This window comes from Stegodyphus dumicola, chromosome 3 (assembly GCF_044657685.1).
Source record: "Stegodyphus dumicola isolate Sdum_Otavi_A_Nest chromosome 3, ASM4465768v1".
Taxonomy (NCBI): Eukaryota; Metazoa; Arthropoda; class Arachnida; order Araneae; family Eresidae; genus Stegodyphus; species Stegodyphus dumicola.
The window spans coordinates 79,398,063-79,413,053 of NC_140770.1; the positions used below are offsets into that span (position 1 = coordinate 79,398,063).

Below are 14,991 nucleotides of genomic sequence, written 5' to 3' on the forward strand. Positions count from 1 at the left end.
ATTTATTTAACATACCAAACTAATATTGTATATTTTATCTCATATATAAGTTCTGCTCTTTTTTTCTTGTAAAATATCTTCAAAAATTCATTGCTGTCTGAAAATTTTTTATTTTTACTTCTCCCTAATTAAAGATACTTCTCATCCAAGCTAATATCTGACTGTATGAAGTCATATGTAAATAGATTTATTTTGTTGTCATATTCCTAATTATTTATGTGAAAATTTATTTGTAGATAAATTTATTTATATAAGATCATTGCATAATGTCATTCAGCAGCAACTCTGAAGAGCATTTGGCATTTTATTTTAGAGCAAGAGATGTAAAAAATATGCAGTTTTTCCTCACCTTAACTCCAGGCCTTATGACTGCTAGCTGGATGTGCTTTGTTACACCGTAAGCACAGGATAAGGAGAGAGAAAACCCTTACATTCTCCACCAGTGAAAAGATGACTTGACGGGGAAGGCCAAGATCCAATCACTAACCCTGGTGATGATGACTTATTGTTCACCACTTTAATTTGGCCGCCACTTGTAGACACTATTACGCATTTTATTTTAGAACAGGAGACATGAAAAATGTGCAGTAACATCACGGAGACTCGAACTCTTGACCTTCCAATTGCTAGTCTGATGTGCTTTCCACTTATACCATGAAGGCACGCAGTAAGGAGGGAGAAAAACCATATAGCTTTAGTGGTACCAGGCAGAGCCATGCTGAGGCTAATCTAGTGATGAAGAGTGAAGATGTGCATCATTTAGATTATCAGATGGATTCAATGAGATATAGAAATTTGTCTTCTTGTTAAAGAAAGAATCAAGAATATTTTGTCTCACCATTCTTTTTCTTTGATAAGAATTTGATGTTAAAGAGTTAATGCTTCTGTAAAAAAGTCACTTTCTCCATTTTTACTAATGTTATTATTGTACTCTTCTACCTGAATATATTAGCATGTGCAATGTAATTTTTAAGGTATCAGTTTATTTCCTTTACCTTAACAACTTGTTCTGCTTTATTTTGTGGTATGTTGTCTCTGAGTCTTATCAAATGCATCTAGATGTTTCATATATTCTTTAACTGAAAGGTCTTTCATTTTTTTCTTTGTTTTCTTTCTCAGTCCATGTTTTCATATGTATGTATCCATCAATATACCTTAAGTTTTATATTGCTTTTTGTACATATAGCGTAACTTATTAAGGAAAATAGCAGTTTTGTTAGCTTTCTTAGTATTCAAAGTTATATACTATTCATTCATTATTTCTTTTACTTGTTTGTGTAATACTTATATTATGTGCGATTCCATTGTATAAAAATTAGGAGCATATACCTAAAACATTTCATTTGATATTTGTCTTAGCTTAAACTAGTTTAAAATTCAATGTAACTATGTTGTGTATTTAATTTTTAAAGAAAAAATGAAAATAAAAATAAAGCATATAAAAAGATTTTTTTAGATCTTAAAATGCCATTAAATTAATATTTTTCTTAATTTGAATAATTTTTGTAATTGAAAGTACATGTTAGTGACTAATAGTTGCAAAACTAAGGCCATATAAGGACTTTTATGGACAATTTGTGTATTACCCAAATTGATTTCTCTACTTTTTCCTCATTCATAAATTTATAATGTTAATTATGAAATCTGAGCAAATTCCTATCCCTGCATTACCATCCCAGAGTCTGTATTCACAGCTTTCATATAATTCTTGTTTTTCATTGAAATATTTTAGGTGGAGCTGCTGGTGGGGGTTATTCTCAAGTTGTTCCTATGGAAGAATTTAACTTACATTTGACTGGTGACATTCATGCTGTTACTGCTGCAAATAATTTGCTGGCTGCCCAACTTGACACTCGTATTTTTCATGAAGCTACTCAATCAGATGAGGCATGCAATTTCTATACTTTTGGATTAGAATGTATTTTTGTGAATAAAAAAGGAAAACATTTCAGACTTAAAAAAAATGGTTTATTAAATCTTTTTTGTATAAGCTTAAGTTTTTATATAGTTCTACTCATTTTATAAATGTATCTTTTTATGACTCCAGAAAACTTACATAAATGTTTACACATTTAAAATCTAGATAATATTGCCATTGGTAGATCATTATTTAAAACAATTCTAATAAATATTTTTGTTGTTTCTTCTTAAAGCTATTATTTTGTATATTGGCATAAAGTTTTTTTTTTGGGGGGGGAGAATAGAAATGGTTTTTTTATAGTCCCATGAAACAAATTTCTTTCCAGCTGAAAAATTACTTCACTAATTTCTGATTTATAAGAACCTATTTGCTTTCTTTGCTTGTAATTTATTGTATGCAATTATTTATGCTCTTTTATTATATGCAATATTGTATGCAATTTTATTGTGTGTAGTATCTTCTTAAACTGATAGTAAAGGTACAATATTTTAAAATATACTAGAGAACTATTAAAAGCATATAATAAACCTCTTCTAAAAAAGTAATTGTAAACTTAGGCAGTCAGTTTTTCTTTTATCTGAGAGAGCATCCCTTTGTAGCAACTGAATATTTTCTTCTGCTTTAGTTTACAGAATCTGTTTCAATCAAAGATAATTTTAGCAAAGTACCAGTGAGACTTGCATTATTTAACTGGGAAAAGTTTCTTTTAATGTCAAATTGTTGCATTCACAGTAGCTTTTTGTTTATAATAATTAACAATAATATTTTTGTTTGTATTTATAGTTATATCATCTTTTTGTTACAGCTTTATGGTTCATATATTTATCAAGTATTTAAATGCTTCTTATTTTTTTATCATTGCAGAGTCTATATCAACGGTTAGTAAAAACAGTTAAGGGGAAAAAAGTTTTTACAAAAATACAGCTTTCTCGTTTGCAGGTAAGTTAATTTGTATGGAAAGACATTTCTATTTTAAAAGCCAGTTTGCAATTTTATAGAAAATAATTTATTAGAGAATGATTTTATACATTTTTCAGAAACTTGGAATACACAAAACAGACCCAACAACTTTGGATAAAGATGAAATCAGTCATTTTGTGCGACTTGATATTGATCCTTCTACAATTACTTGGCATAGAGGTAAATTATATTTAAAATAATTCTAATAAATATTGTCGTGTAGGAACAGGCAAGTACTCAAGTCTAAACTCAAGGCTTTTTTTTTTAACTCGAACTGAATGAAGAGATACTTATACACAGCTGGTGAACATGCTGGAACATTCCAGACTCGAAATGTTCTGGAAGAATAAGAAGGAAATTTACATAAATAAGATAACATTAACAAGAAGGAAATATACATAAAAACCAATTATCAGGCATCTTGCCGTTGATGGACTTAGAACCCATCAATATTGGGCTTTCTTTCATCGCCTAGTTGTACTTTTGGATCAAGATATGGCTTCAATCTCAGTACGTGAACGATGTCTTTTGAATTCCGTTGTTTCTTATTTTGTTCCAAACTTTCTACTTCGTGCGTCACGTCAGAGATCTGTCGTGTTATTTGATACTGTCCGAATTAGCGTCTTAGGAGCTTTTCGGATAACCCAACCTTTCGTACTGGAGTGAAGACCCAGACAATGTCTCCGATGTTGTTGTTGACAGTTCGATGCCTCTCGTTGTATCGGCGCTTGTCTGTGGTTTGCGCTTTAAGAATATGGAGTTTTGCGAGCTGTCTAGCTTCTTCAGCTCCAGTGATCAGATGTTGCGCATAACTATCTTCGGAATCTTCGATACTGTATGGGAAAATTACGACGAGCGGAATCTGGATGTCTTTGCCATAAATGAGAAAGAATGGGTTGAATCCCATTGTGTCTTGTTTGGCTGAATTATAGGCATAGGTTATAAATGGTAGAATAGTATCCCAATTTTTCTGTTCAACGTCTACGTACATGGACAACATGTCTGCCAGTGTCTTACTGAATCTTTCAGTTAAGCCATTGGTCTAAGGGTGGTAAGCAGTCATCAGAAGATAAGACGTCTTGCATAGATGAATTACTTCTTTAACGACGTTGGATAGGAAGTTGCGTCCTCGGTCACTTATCATTTCTTTGGGGCACCATGCTTTAGTACAATATCTTCAACTATAAACTTTGCAATTTCGGTGCCGTCAGCTGTCCGTATTGCCTTTGTGACTGTAAATCTGGTAAGCTAATCTGTGCAAACTATAATCCACCAGTTCCCATTTCGAGTAACTGGAAAGCATCCAAGTAGATCTATTCCAATTTTGGTAAACGATGTGTCAGAAGGTTTTATCGGATGAAGCTGTTCTCGTGGACGTTGTGGCGGCAATTTCAGTCTTTGACATTCTTGGCAGTATGATACATACCGCCGTGTACTTCCATATAGCCCTGGCCAATGGTACTTCCTCCCTATTCGGTCGAACGTTTTGGCAAATCCGAGATGGCCAACGGTTAGAGCATCATGAAGACTTCTTAGAACCTCGCTACGAAGTTGGTTTGGTACCACCAAGAACTATTGTTGTCCCATGGGATCATAGCTTCTTTTGTACAGTATACCATTTCTTATTTGATAATTTTGATATGCGTCACCTCTCTTGAGCGTTGTAATGATGGATTTTAATTGTTTGTCCTTGTGCTGTTCTTTTCCGTAATCTACGATCGCCGCAAAGAAAGGATGTCTTCATTGTTTTCAATTATTGGTTCTATATGAGGTTTCCTTGATAGTGAATCTGCATCGGAGTGTTTGCGACCACTCTTGTAGGCAATATTTGTGTCGTATTCCTGCAAGTCTTCCGGATGAATCTTTAACATTGGCTAGCCAACATAGAGTGGTGATCTGTGACTACCGTGAAGGGTTTTCCCTAGAGGTATGGCCTGAATTTACAAATTGCCCAAATTGCGGCAAGGCATTCTTTTTCGGTGGTGGAATAGTTCCTTTCAGCTGCAGTAAGGGACCTGGATGCATAGGCTATTGAGCTTTCTTTACCATCCTGGATCTGAAGCAGTACAGCGCCGATGCCATAGCCGCTAGCGTCAGAATGTATTCTGGTTTCTGCGGCTGGGATGAAATGTCCCAAAACAGTGCCACTGGTCAGCAGCCTTTTGACCGTTGCGAAAGATTCAATCTGTAACGCGTTCCAAGAAAATTTTGCATCTTTCTTCAACAAGTCATGCAGGGGCTTTGCGATATCTGCGAAATTTTTGATAAATCGTCGGTAGTAGGAGCACAAGCCCAGAAAACTTAGAACATCGGCGATATTTTTTGGAACAGGGAACTTTGCTACAGCCTCTACCTTTTGTGGATCGGGATATATCCCATGTTGATTGACTAAATGTCCCAGTATAGTCAGCTTCTTTTTGCCGAATGAAAAATTTTTTAAATTTATCGTCAGTCCTGCTCTTTCAGTATTTCCCTCAAACGCTTTTGATGTTCTTCGAAATTAGGTGCGTACACGATTATGTCGTCGAGGTAACAAAGACAAATACTCCATTTGAGACCTCTTAGTACTGTGTGCATCATCCGTTCAAATGTGGCTGGAGCATTGCATAATGACTTTGAATTCATAGAAACCGTCTGGAGTTACAAAAGCTGTCTTTTCTCTGTCTTTATCATCAACCTCTATTTGCCAGTAGTCTCACTTCAGATCCATCTTAGAGAAAATTTTTGCACCAGCCAGGCAGTCCAACGCGTCATCGATGCGAGGTAGCGGATAGACGTCCCTTTTAATTACCTTGTTCAATTTTCTGTAATCGACACAAAAACGCCATTCACCGTTTTCTTCTTCACAAGCACCACTGGAGATGCCCATGGACTGACTGTCTGATGGTTGTATCACATCTTATTTTAGCATTCGTTGCACTTCATCTGCAATCACACACCTCTCAGTGGCTGACACACAGTATGGCCTTTGTTTGATTGGTGCACTGTCACCTGTATCAATCTTGTGCTTCACCGCACTGCATCGGGATTTTTTCGCAGTACTGTTAATGTCACTAAATTCATCTAGTAGACTCAATAGCTCGTCTTTCTCAGCATTGGTAAAATCAGTATTGAAAATTTCTTTTTAAGTTTTCTTGAGATAAACTTTTCCTGGACCTATGACCCTTGGAACCTACTGGAGCCTGCCATTTAGGGAGCACATAGCGTCGTTTTTTATGGTTGTTAAACAGCCTACATTCATCCCTTTTGGTATCAGTTGGGTTCATCGAGAACAATTAGTTACCCACAATTTACCACAACCATTATCTATAGTGATAATTGAAGCTGGTATCGATAGTTCTTTTTCGCACATCAAAAATATATTTCCAACAATCATAGCTTCATCTGCTTCCCGTAGTTCTGAATTCAGGGCATATAATATTTGCTTTGCGATGTTTGCTTCAATTACATAATCGTTTGCGGCAAACAAGGAGGGCTTTGACTTATTTAAATATTCATTGTCTGAAAGGATTTCTGCAAGTGTAAGTTCTTGATTTTCACAATCGATAACAGCATCGGTGGCACGGAAAAAGTTCCATCCAAGTATCATTTAATGGCTACATTCTGGAAACGCAAGGAATTCAAACGGCTTCTTAGTCCCATTCAAATCAACTTTTAATACAGAGCGTCCCAAGGCGGCTACAGGTTTACCACAGGCAGTTTTCAATACAGGTGCATTCTCAGCAAACATAGGAGCATTTAGCTGTCAACGTAACTCTTCGAATATGACAGAATAATCGGCACCCAAATCAACAAGGGCTTTCACACACTGTCCATTCACGGTCCCCCCCCTCCCCCGGGGTTGACTATGGCGAATGCCTGAGAAGTACTGGTAGGTCTGTACCTAGGCAGTCTCAACCATGGGGGCATAGTAACAGACTTCATAGAAGGCCTTCTCGGGACAGAGTAAGGCTCGGCAGGGACCGTACTGGTACTGCCTTGTCTGCCCTTGCTCTGTGGGGTCACTACATGGAAATTGATCCAATGGTGGGGCGGTCTTAATCCTGTTTGGCACCCTCGAGGTTGCATTAGGTCGGAAGTCACATCGGTATATTCTTTCAATGTCGCACCAGTGTAGCATAAGTGATTTATTCTAGCGTAGCATTTCTTCAACTATTAGTTCTTTTTCCTCTAACACCCCATGGTTATTTTTGAACATACTACTTGTTGTATATATATATATTCTTCAAGTTTATTATAATGATTCTATATATATTTTTTTCTTCGAGTTTATTATAATGATTCTCACATTTCCTGTTTTCTATTTTCAGTAGTATTTTTAACGCATAGCGCGTAGAATGTCAACTGAGTATTGTGTTTCTCAGATATATTAATCTTAATTTTCTGCTTTGTTTAATCATTTTAGTTCTGAAATACTATGCTTTCCGACTAATAATATCAATTCTTCAATCAATAATTCTCAATTATTGTGCTTTCTAGAAATTGTAATTTAAAAAAAAAAAAAAAAACTTTTATTGCATTGTATACTGTTTATGATTATCCAGTTTTGTGCACCTCGCTTAACATAACTGTAATCTTCATGATATGATTAACAGCATAATCTTTCTTAGAAAATAAAAGGTAAAAAGGCTTACCTTTTAGTCGATCTTCTTTCTCATTCCAAAGCCGTATCCGGGAATGTTTTTATTAATTACATTCATCAAAAGGCACTACTCACACAAAAAGAGAGGCTTCTAAGATAATAAGATATTTAATTTATAATCACATCACTAAACTAAAATATATATAACACAAAGGAGAAGGATTACATGTTTCACTCAAACGTCCATCACGAGAACTCAAAGTTTAGTTAAAAGAGTTCTGTTTTAGTTTTTTGCTGCGCGCATGCGCAAATCACGTGGTTGTCGGTGAGAGTTTCAACATACTTCCACCTTTAAATTTGCTGAAAAATCAAATTTAAAACTGTAATCTTTGAAACAGGCTTTACCATTCGACAACTTCTTGTAGTCATCGATGGAATCTTTTCGCTCCTAAGATTTTGAGGCAAGTCATTACGAATATCAGGATCGCAGCAAGTCTTTGTTTCATCAGAAGAGCTGCTTGCCGCACTTCTAAATTTAGATTGTTCATCTGATGATGTTATCTCCAAAGGATACAAATGCTTGGTTGGTCGCAAAACTTTTCCAAGCTTAGTTTTGACCTTAACTAACCTCACATGTCCATCCCGAGATTTGAAAATCTCAGTTACTTTCGCCAATAACCAGTCTGTTCGCTTCTTATTATCATCGGACACTAAAACTAGATCTCCTATTTTCAGAGGTTGAGAGGCTTTTACATGTTCGTAATTTTGCCGTAACTGTTCGAGATAATCGATTTGAAATCTTTTACATAGATCTTGTAAAAGTTTTTCTCGATTCAACATCTTCCGAGACGTACGTCAATGGACGACTATTCATTATTCCTTCACAGTCGCACAAAATTGTTATCATTTCTTCATGATTCAGAGATGATCGTCCTACAACTTTGCGAAGGATTCTTTTCAGGACTCCTATTAATCGCTCCCACCATCCTCCCCACCAGGGAGCTGATGGCGGAAGAAATTTTCATGTGATCCTGTGGATACTAGCATCTTCTAAGATTTTATCCCAATTTAAGCTTCTGAATAATCTATCACTTCTTTTGAAATTCGTTCCATTGTCGGAATACATGTTATGGGGTTTTCCACGTCTAGCAATGAAACGTCTCAGCGCTTGCAGAAAACTTTCAGTCGATAGGGAGAAAATTAATTCCAAATGTACTGCACAAAAAACAGCACAGGTAAAAATCACAATCCATGACTTTTGATTTCCCTTCAATATCAACGGTCCAGTCAAGTCAACACCTACAATCTCAAAGACTGCTGCTTCTCTTACTCGGTCTTCAGGCAGAGGAGCAATGGGTGTTTTCGAGGAACTAGCATCGAACCTCTGACATACAACACAGCTTCTTATATTAAAAAGCGGATATTAAAAACTGTACTCCTGCATGATTGTTCATTTCATGTTTAGTTCTAATTAATTTTACTACAATAGGGTGATCTGAAGGAAGAATAATAGGAAATCGAAAATTTTCTGTATCATCTCTTCTCAGAATTTTGGTTTTAACCCGAAGGATTCCGTTAGAATCAATCACTGGTTGAAGTACACGTAATCTTTTGTCATCTAATCCAGAAAATGATTCACTCTGCACTAATCTCAAAAGAGTTAATTCGGCTTCTTTAATTTCTTCCGCTTTTGATTGTTCCAAAACTTCTTTCATTAGGATTTAGTCTGACATTTTTAACGAAACAGAAGATCCAAGATATTATCTTTAGAATGGTATTGTACGAAAAAATCTTATCAAAATTTACTTCAGTCATAGCATTCGAATTAACTGCAGAAATTATTGTCCTCTTTCTTTCAGCACTTATAATGTCAAAATTCGGTACAATTTCAGAGGTAGGCCATTTTTCTGGATCATTTCTCAACCAGTGGGGACCCTCCCACCATTTTGATTTCACTAAGGTTTCCGGACTGCATCCTCGGAAAGGGAGGTCTGCTGGATTTTGCGTTGCAGGAATATAATTCCAGTCATTTGGATTACTTAGAGTACGGGTTTCTTTCACTCTATTGTGAACGAAAGCGGCCCAGTTTTCCTTCTTTTTGATTTAAAATAATGCATCCATGGAATCACTAATAAGTAGGCAAGGTTTCTAGTCTCAAATCTTCCTTAACACGATGTGCCAGTCCAGCGCCAATCATACAAGCTAAGAGCTCTAGTCGTGGTATGGAAATCGGCTTGGTAGGTGCCACTCTGGATCGAGCTGATATGAGCTGACGTGTAACGGAATTTTCATTACAGCTTCGCATAAATATGCATGTGGCATAAGCAGATTTACTCGCGTCACAAAACACGTGTAAAGATAAATCGAAATTCTTTCGAAGTCAGCAAAAATTCTTCTGGGTATAGCTAATTTTTCCAAATTGTGAAATTTATTTTTCCATCTTTCGAATTTGTCAGAAATGCTTTTAGGTAAATTGTTATCCCATGAAATCTTCTGTTTCCAGCATTCTTGAAGCATTAGCTTAGGAAACAGAGTAACAGGAGCTGTAAACCCAATCGCGTCAAAAATCCTGTGTACTATTGACAATATATTTCTTTTGCTGACAGGCTGTTTCACAGAACTGTCTTTAAAGTCACAGGACAAAGTGTCATCTGATAAATTCCATTTCAACCCCAGAACTGATATGGTTTTATCAAAGTCTTCATTGCAAGGATTTCCTTTCAAAGTTTCACCGCTAGGTTCATTGTAACACCATCCCCTTAAATCAAATTTAGCAGTCGACATAATTTCCTTCAACACATTAATGAAAGTATTTAGTTCTTCAATAGTATCAACGCTGGCCACATAGTTGTCAACATACATTCATTCACTTAATTTCTTAGCTACCTCTTGTTGGTGTTCAGGAACATTCTCGAGATGATAATTCAGTGTGGCGGTGAGAAAAAAAGAACTGGCATTAACGCCAAACACAACACACTTATGTCGATATATTTTCAATTTTTCGGAATCTCCTTCTTCCCACCACAGAAATCTAAGAAAGTCTCTATCTCGAGGACACACGCCTATTTGCAAAAAGGCCTTACGTATATCTGAGATAACCCCATATTTACCTAGGCGAAATCTGTTTAAAATAGTCGGTATTAATTCTAAATAATTTGGGCCCTTTTCTAAACAGTCATTTAAGGACGCACCATTCCTTTCCTTCGCTGAGGCATCGAATACAGGTCTTATCTTTGTGGTTGAATTTTCCTTAATTACAGCACTATGTGGTAGGTAATGACAATTTTCGGTTTTCTTACCTTCAATAAATTCTATAATACCTTCTTCAGCCCATTCGTTAAAAATATTTTCATATTCTTTCAAACAGTTTTTTGACTGAAGATTTTTGACGCAGGATTTTAACCTTTTTCCTGCTAATAATCTGTTGTCAGGTTAAAACCGCATGCCCTTCTAACCAAGGAAGAGAGACCTGATATCTACCCTCACTATCTCTCTTTAATGACTGACGAAAATATGTTTTAGCGATTTCATCAATTTCCTTTCTTGTGTGGGTTGTAGCAGGATTCGTTATTGCTAACGAGTCAAGAGACCATAAGTCCCAAATTTTAGCATCATTTACGTGAAGTGACAATACAGTTTTCGTACTGTTAGAAAACTCACGCTTTTCAGTTTTCCCCATCATTGTCCAATCTAGTATGTACGCATGATAACACATTTTAGTTGTCTAACCTTCTCTGTTAGAAGCTTTCCCGCCACATCTGTACCTAAAAGAACATGAATTTATAAAGATGATTTTTCATACATCAAATCCACGGATTTATTCTGCATGTCAGTTAAATAAATTCCATGTTTTCGCATTTCAGTAAGATCAGTTTTATCTCTACGAATTTGAGGAATGTCAGTACATATTTTATCCTGATCCAAAAGCTGAAAATTACAGTGATAATCACCTTTAAGACTACTCAAGCTAATTAAATATTTACTATGAGTTTCTTTCTTTTCAATTACTCCGAACAAACCATGGATTAATTCTTCTTTACCACTTGTTTTATAATTCATTATACTAACTGCATACTTTAAAATGTAGGATCGTTGGGAACCACTATCTATTAAAATTCTCACATATTTTTCGATTCCATCCTCACAAAGTTTTACTACTAAAGTTTGCAAATTTACTAACTGCATGCAAGATTTATTTGTCAAAACACAGTCTTTTTTTTATCATTTTCACCCCCAATAATGTCTGTAGAATTATTTCCGTGAGAATCATCCTTAACAGTATTACACATTATTGAAAAATGAGCTTTACCGCTTATAGAACATTTAACTTTGGCTTTGCACAAGCGAGAAATATGGTTAGGCTTCAAACATTTAAAACAAACTCTGTTCTTCAGTAATTTTTGCTTTTTTTTTTTTTTTTTCATCTGAGGTTAAACGAATTGCATTCCGACATTCTGAACTTTTATGATCTGAATCACAAAATATGCAGTTCGAATGTTTATAATTTCGATTCTCATTTGTAGACAGCAACTGCGAGGCACCCGTTTATCATGCCAAGTTGACAGCTTGCTTTCGCTTTTTTTTTTTTTTTTTTTTGTCGGAGGGGGAGAGGAGGAAAAATTGACACCGCTTTTTTCCATTGCAAAGCAGTTTTTTCCCGTGCAATTAATTGCTGAGAAATAAAACCCATTAAACTGTGTAAATCATATTTTAAACTTTGCTTTTTCTACTTTATTATATTCTAGGATTAAATCAGAAGTAAGGGACTTAAGAATAATTGGACATAGAATACTTCCATAAGTGTCAGATGCGACATTTAATGTTTTTAAATTCTGTATGTGAGTCTGACAGTGATCGAATAATTTTCTAAACACTTTAATATCATTAGAATTTCTCAATGGGTTAATTTTCAGTAAATTATCCAAGTGTGCATTGATCAACACATTTTTACTTCCGAATCTATCTTGTAGTAAATTAATAGCTGAATCATAATTTTCAGAAGAAAGTGAAAATCCTTCTATAGTACTTAATGCAGTTCCTGCTAAATGTGCACGCAAATAAATAAAATTATCTACTTTTTCTAAAGATTGATTTTTATGAATAGCCAAATCAAAACAGTTCCAAAATAAAAGCCATTGACTGACATCACCATAAAATTTTGAAATAAATATTTTTGGCAATTTAATGCGTTCACGTCTGTTACTTTGTAGTGTTTGAAAAGATAATTGAGAATTAGATAGATTTGTGTCAATAACAGTACAGTTTTGGTTTGACAACTGAATCCATTTTTTTCGCTCTAAATTTCTACAATAGAATTCTTTTGCGATATTCTTCTGTAGTTTGAATCTCATCATCAAATTCTTCTGGTTTCAAAATACTTTCGATTTCAGAATCAGCTTTCTTAAGAGATTCAAACTTATCATTCAACAGTTCTAAGTCTTCTTCTAGCAAATTTATATCAACAGAAGACTTATCTAGTTCTAACTCTATTTTCTTAAGAATTCTGGTAATGGACGTTCTCAAACCACCTCTCTTTTTAGTAATAACTTCTACTGACTTAACAGCATAATCATTCTTAGAAAATAAAAGGTAAAAAGGCTCTCCTTTTAGTCGATCTTCTTTCTCGTTCCAAAGGCGTATCCGGGAATGTTTTTATTAATTACATTCATCAAAAGGCACTACTCATGCAAAAAGAGAGGCTTCTAAGATAATAAGATATTTAATTTACAATCACATCACTAAACTAAAATATATATAACACAAAAGAGAAGGATTACATGTTTCACTCAAAACGTCCATCACGAGTTCTCAAAGTTCAGTTAAAAGAGTTCTGTTTTAGTTTTTTGCTGTGCGAATGCTCAAATCACGTGGTTCTCAGTGAGAGTTTCAACAATATCTTTAATTTCCTGCATTATTTTTGATTATAATATCATTTACTGTGCTTTACATGTTAATATAATTTTAACTTTCTGCAGTGTATCATCAATAATTCTCCAGCTTATTGCATACGGCTAATATAATTCTAATTTATTGCATTATATAATCTCAATTTCTCTAATTTCTGATCCCTCGAATGCGCTAACAACTCTACGCCAATCACACATCAATTCCCTTACCCTTTCCTCCTCCTCAATCTCTCAACTCCCACTAACATATTTAACTACTTAGATAATTAAGCTCATTATTTTTTCATTCCTCCTGCCACCTCGTCCTTTCCAAGTCCTCAGTAGTTATCCCCATTTAGCAGGTACTTAAGTTATAATTTACTTATCTTCAGTAAGTTTTATACTTCTTACCAGTCTAGTGTATTGCCAGCATTAGCAGTTTGTATAGTACTTTTTTTGTTGTTGTTGTTGGTGGTGTTTAACTAAATTTACCAATTAACAGTGTTGCTTTAATTTTAATATTTATAGTGTTCTCCTATCATTCTATTTTTTTAAATTACATTATTGTTCTGCATTCGCAATTATGCCACTAACATGGTAAATCTGTTATCCAGTTAGCATAGCTTATCTGCGACTTATTGTGGTAGTAGTTTTCATTGTGTTAGATAACAAGAGATCTTTTTATTTTAGTACTTTATTTACTTTTGTTTGCTCACTGTATTATATTGTATGTCAGTTTTCAGTTGTTTTGCAACTGTATAATTATGCCATCCACTACATCGCACGCACACAAACCCAGTGACGACACTGAAAGCACTAATCCCTCCATCCAAAACACATCCAACATACTATCGGAAGTAGCATCCCATTCAGCAAACTCGCACATGTCAGTGCCTACATCTGCCTCTGACATCTACTCTCGCTGCATGGAGATCGCAAACTCACATTACAGCCTCAGATATGTAATACCCAATGCTATCCGGGAAGAGCTAATCTCTCTATTATCAGCGCTTTATAAACTAGCCAGCAACAAAGCAAATGAAACTCCCGAAATCGCCAAATCCTGCGAACAACAGCCCTGCACCGCTGATGCAGCAGCAAACAACTCGCAGTGCTGCTCAAATCATCCACACCCTGAAATTCCAAAGGACGCTACCAATTGTGATAACTATGAAGCAGCCAACATCAAAGAAACCTATGCACAAGTTCTGAGGCAAAAGAAAAAAGAGCCAGTCCTTCTCATCTATCCAAAAGACGCCAGAAGTGTGTCAAAATTACAAGAAAAACTGCAAGACATCTTCCCAATCAAAAACATCCAAACTCAGATAAAAAAGATAGTACTGATAAAGCAAGGTGGACTTGCAGTACATTGCACCTCACAGAATGATGTAGCTAAGCTAGACAGCCTCCTGAAACGGACGAAAAAAGCAACTGATCTAATCCATACCAAGGTACCAAAGCTAAGAACCCCTAAGTGCACCATCCACCGACTGCCGCCGAATACAACAGCTGAAGCAGTAAGCACCGCACTTGCAAAAGCTACGAACAGCAACATCTCCAATTTTAAGCCTCTGTTTAAGCTTAAGGACAAATACAACACAATCAAATGGATTGTGGAATGTAAAACTGTTTCATTCCATAAA

At 35.4% G+C, this 14,991-nt stretch overlaps 1 protein-coding gene across 3 annotated transcripts in view; it reads left to right on the forward strand.

Annotated features, from left to right (window-relative positions):
* The window catches only part of pug (pug C-1-tetrahydrofolate synthase, cytoplasmic), a 136,561-nt gene that overhangs the window by 59,352 nt on the left and 62,218 nt on the right, over positions 1–14,991 (forward strand). For all 3 annotated transcript variants that reach the window (XM_085813017.1, XM_085813018.1, XM_085813019.1), the window contains 3 exons: positions 1,733–1,887; positions 2,786–2,860; positions 2,959–3,061. In XM_085813017.1, the coding sequence (XP_085669143.1) occupies positions 1,733–1,887; positions 2,786–2,860; positions 2,959–3,061 (333 nt within the window). The remainder of the gene's footprint in view (positions 1–1,732; positions 1,888–2,785; positions 2,861–2,958; positions 3,062–14,991) is intronic.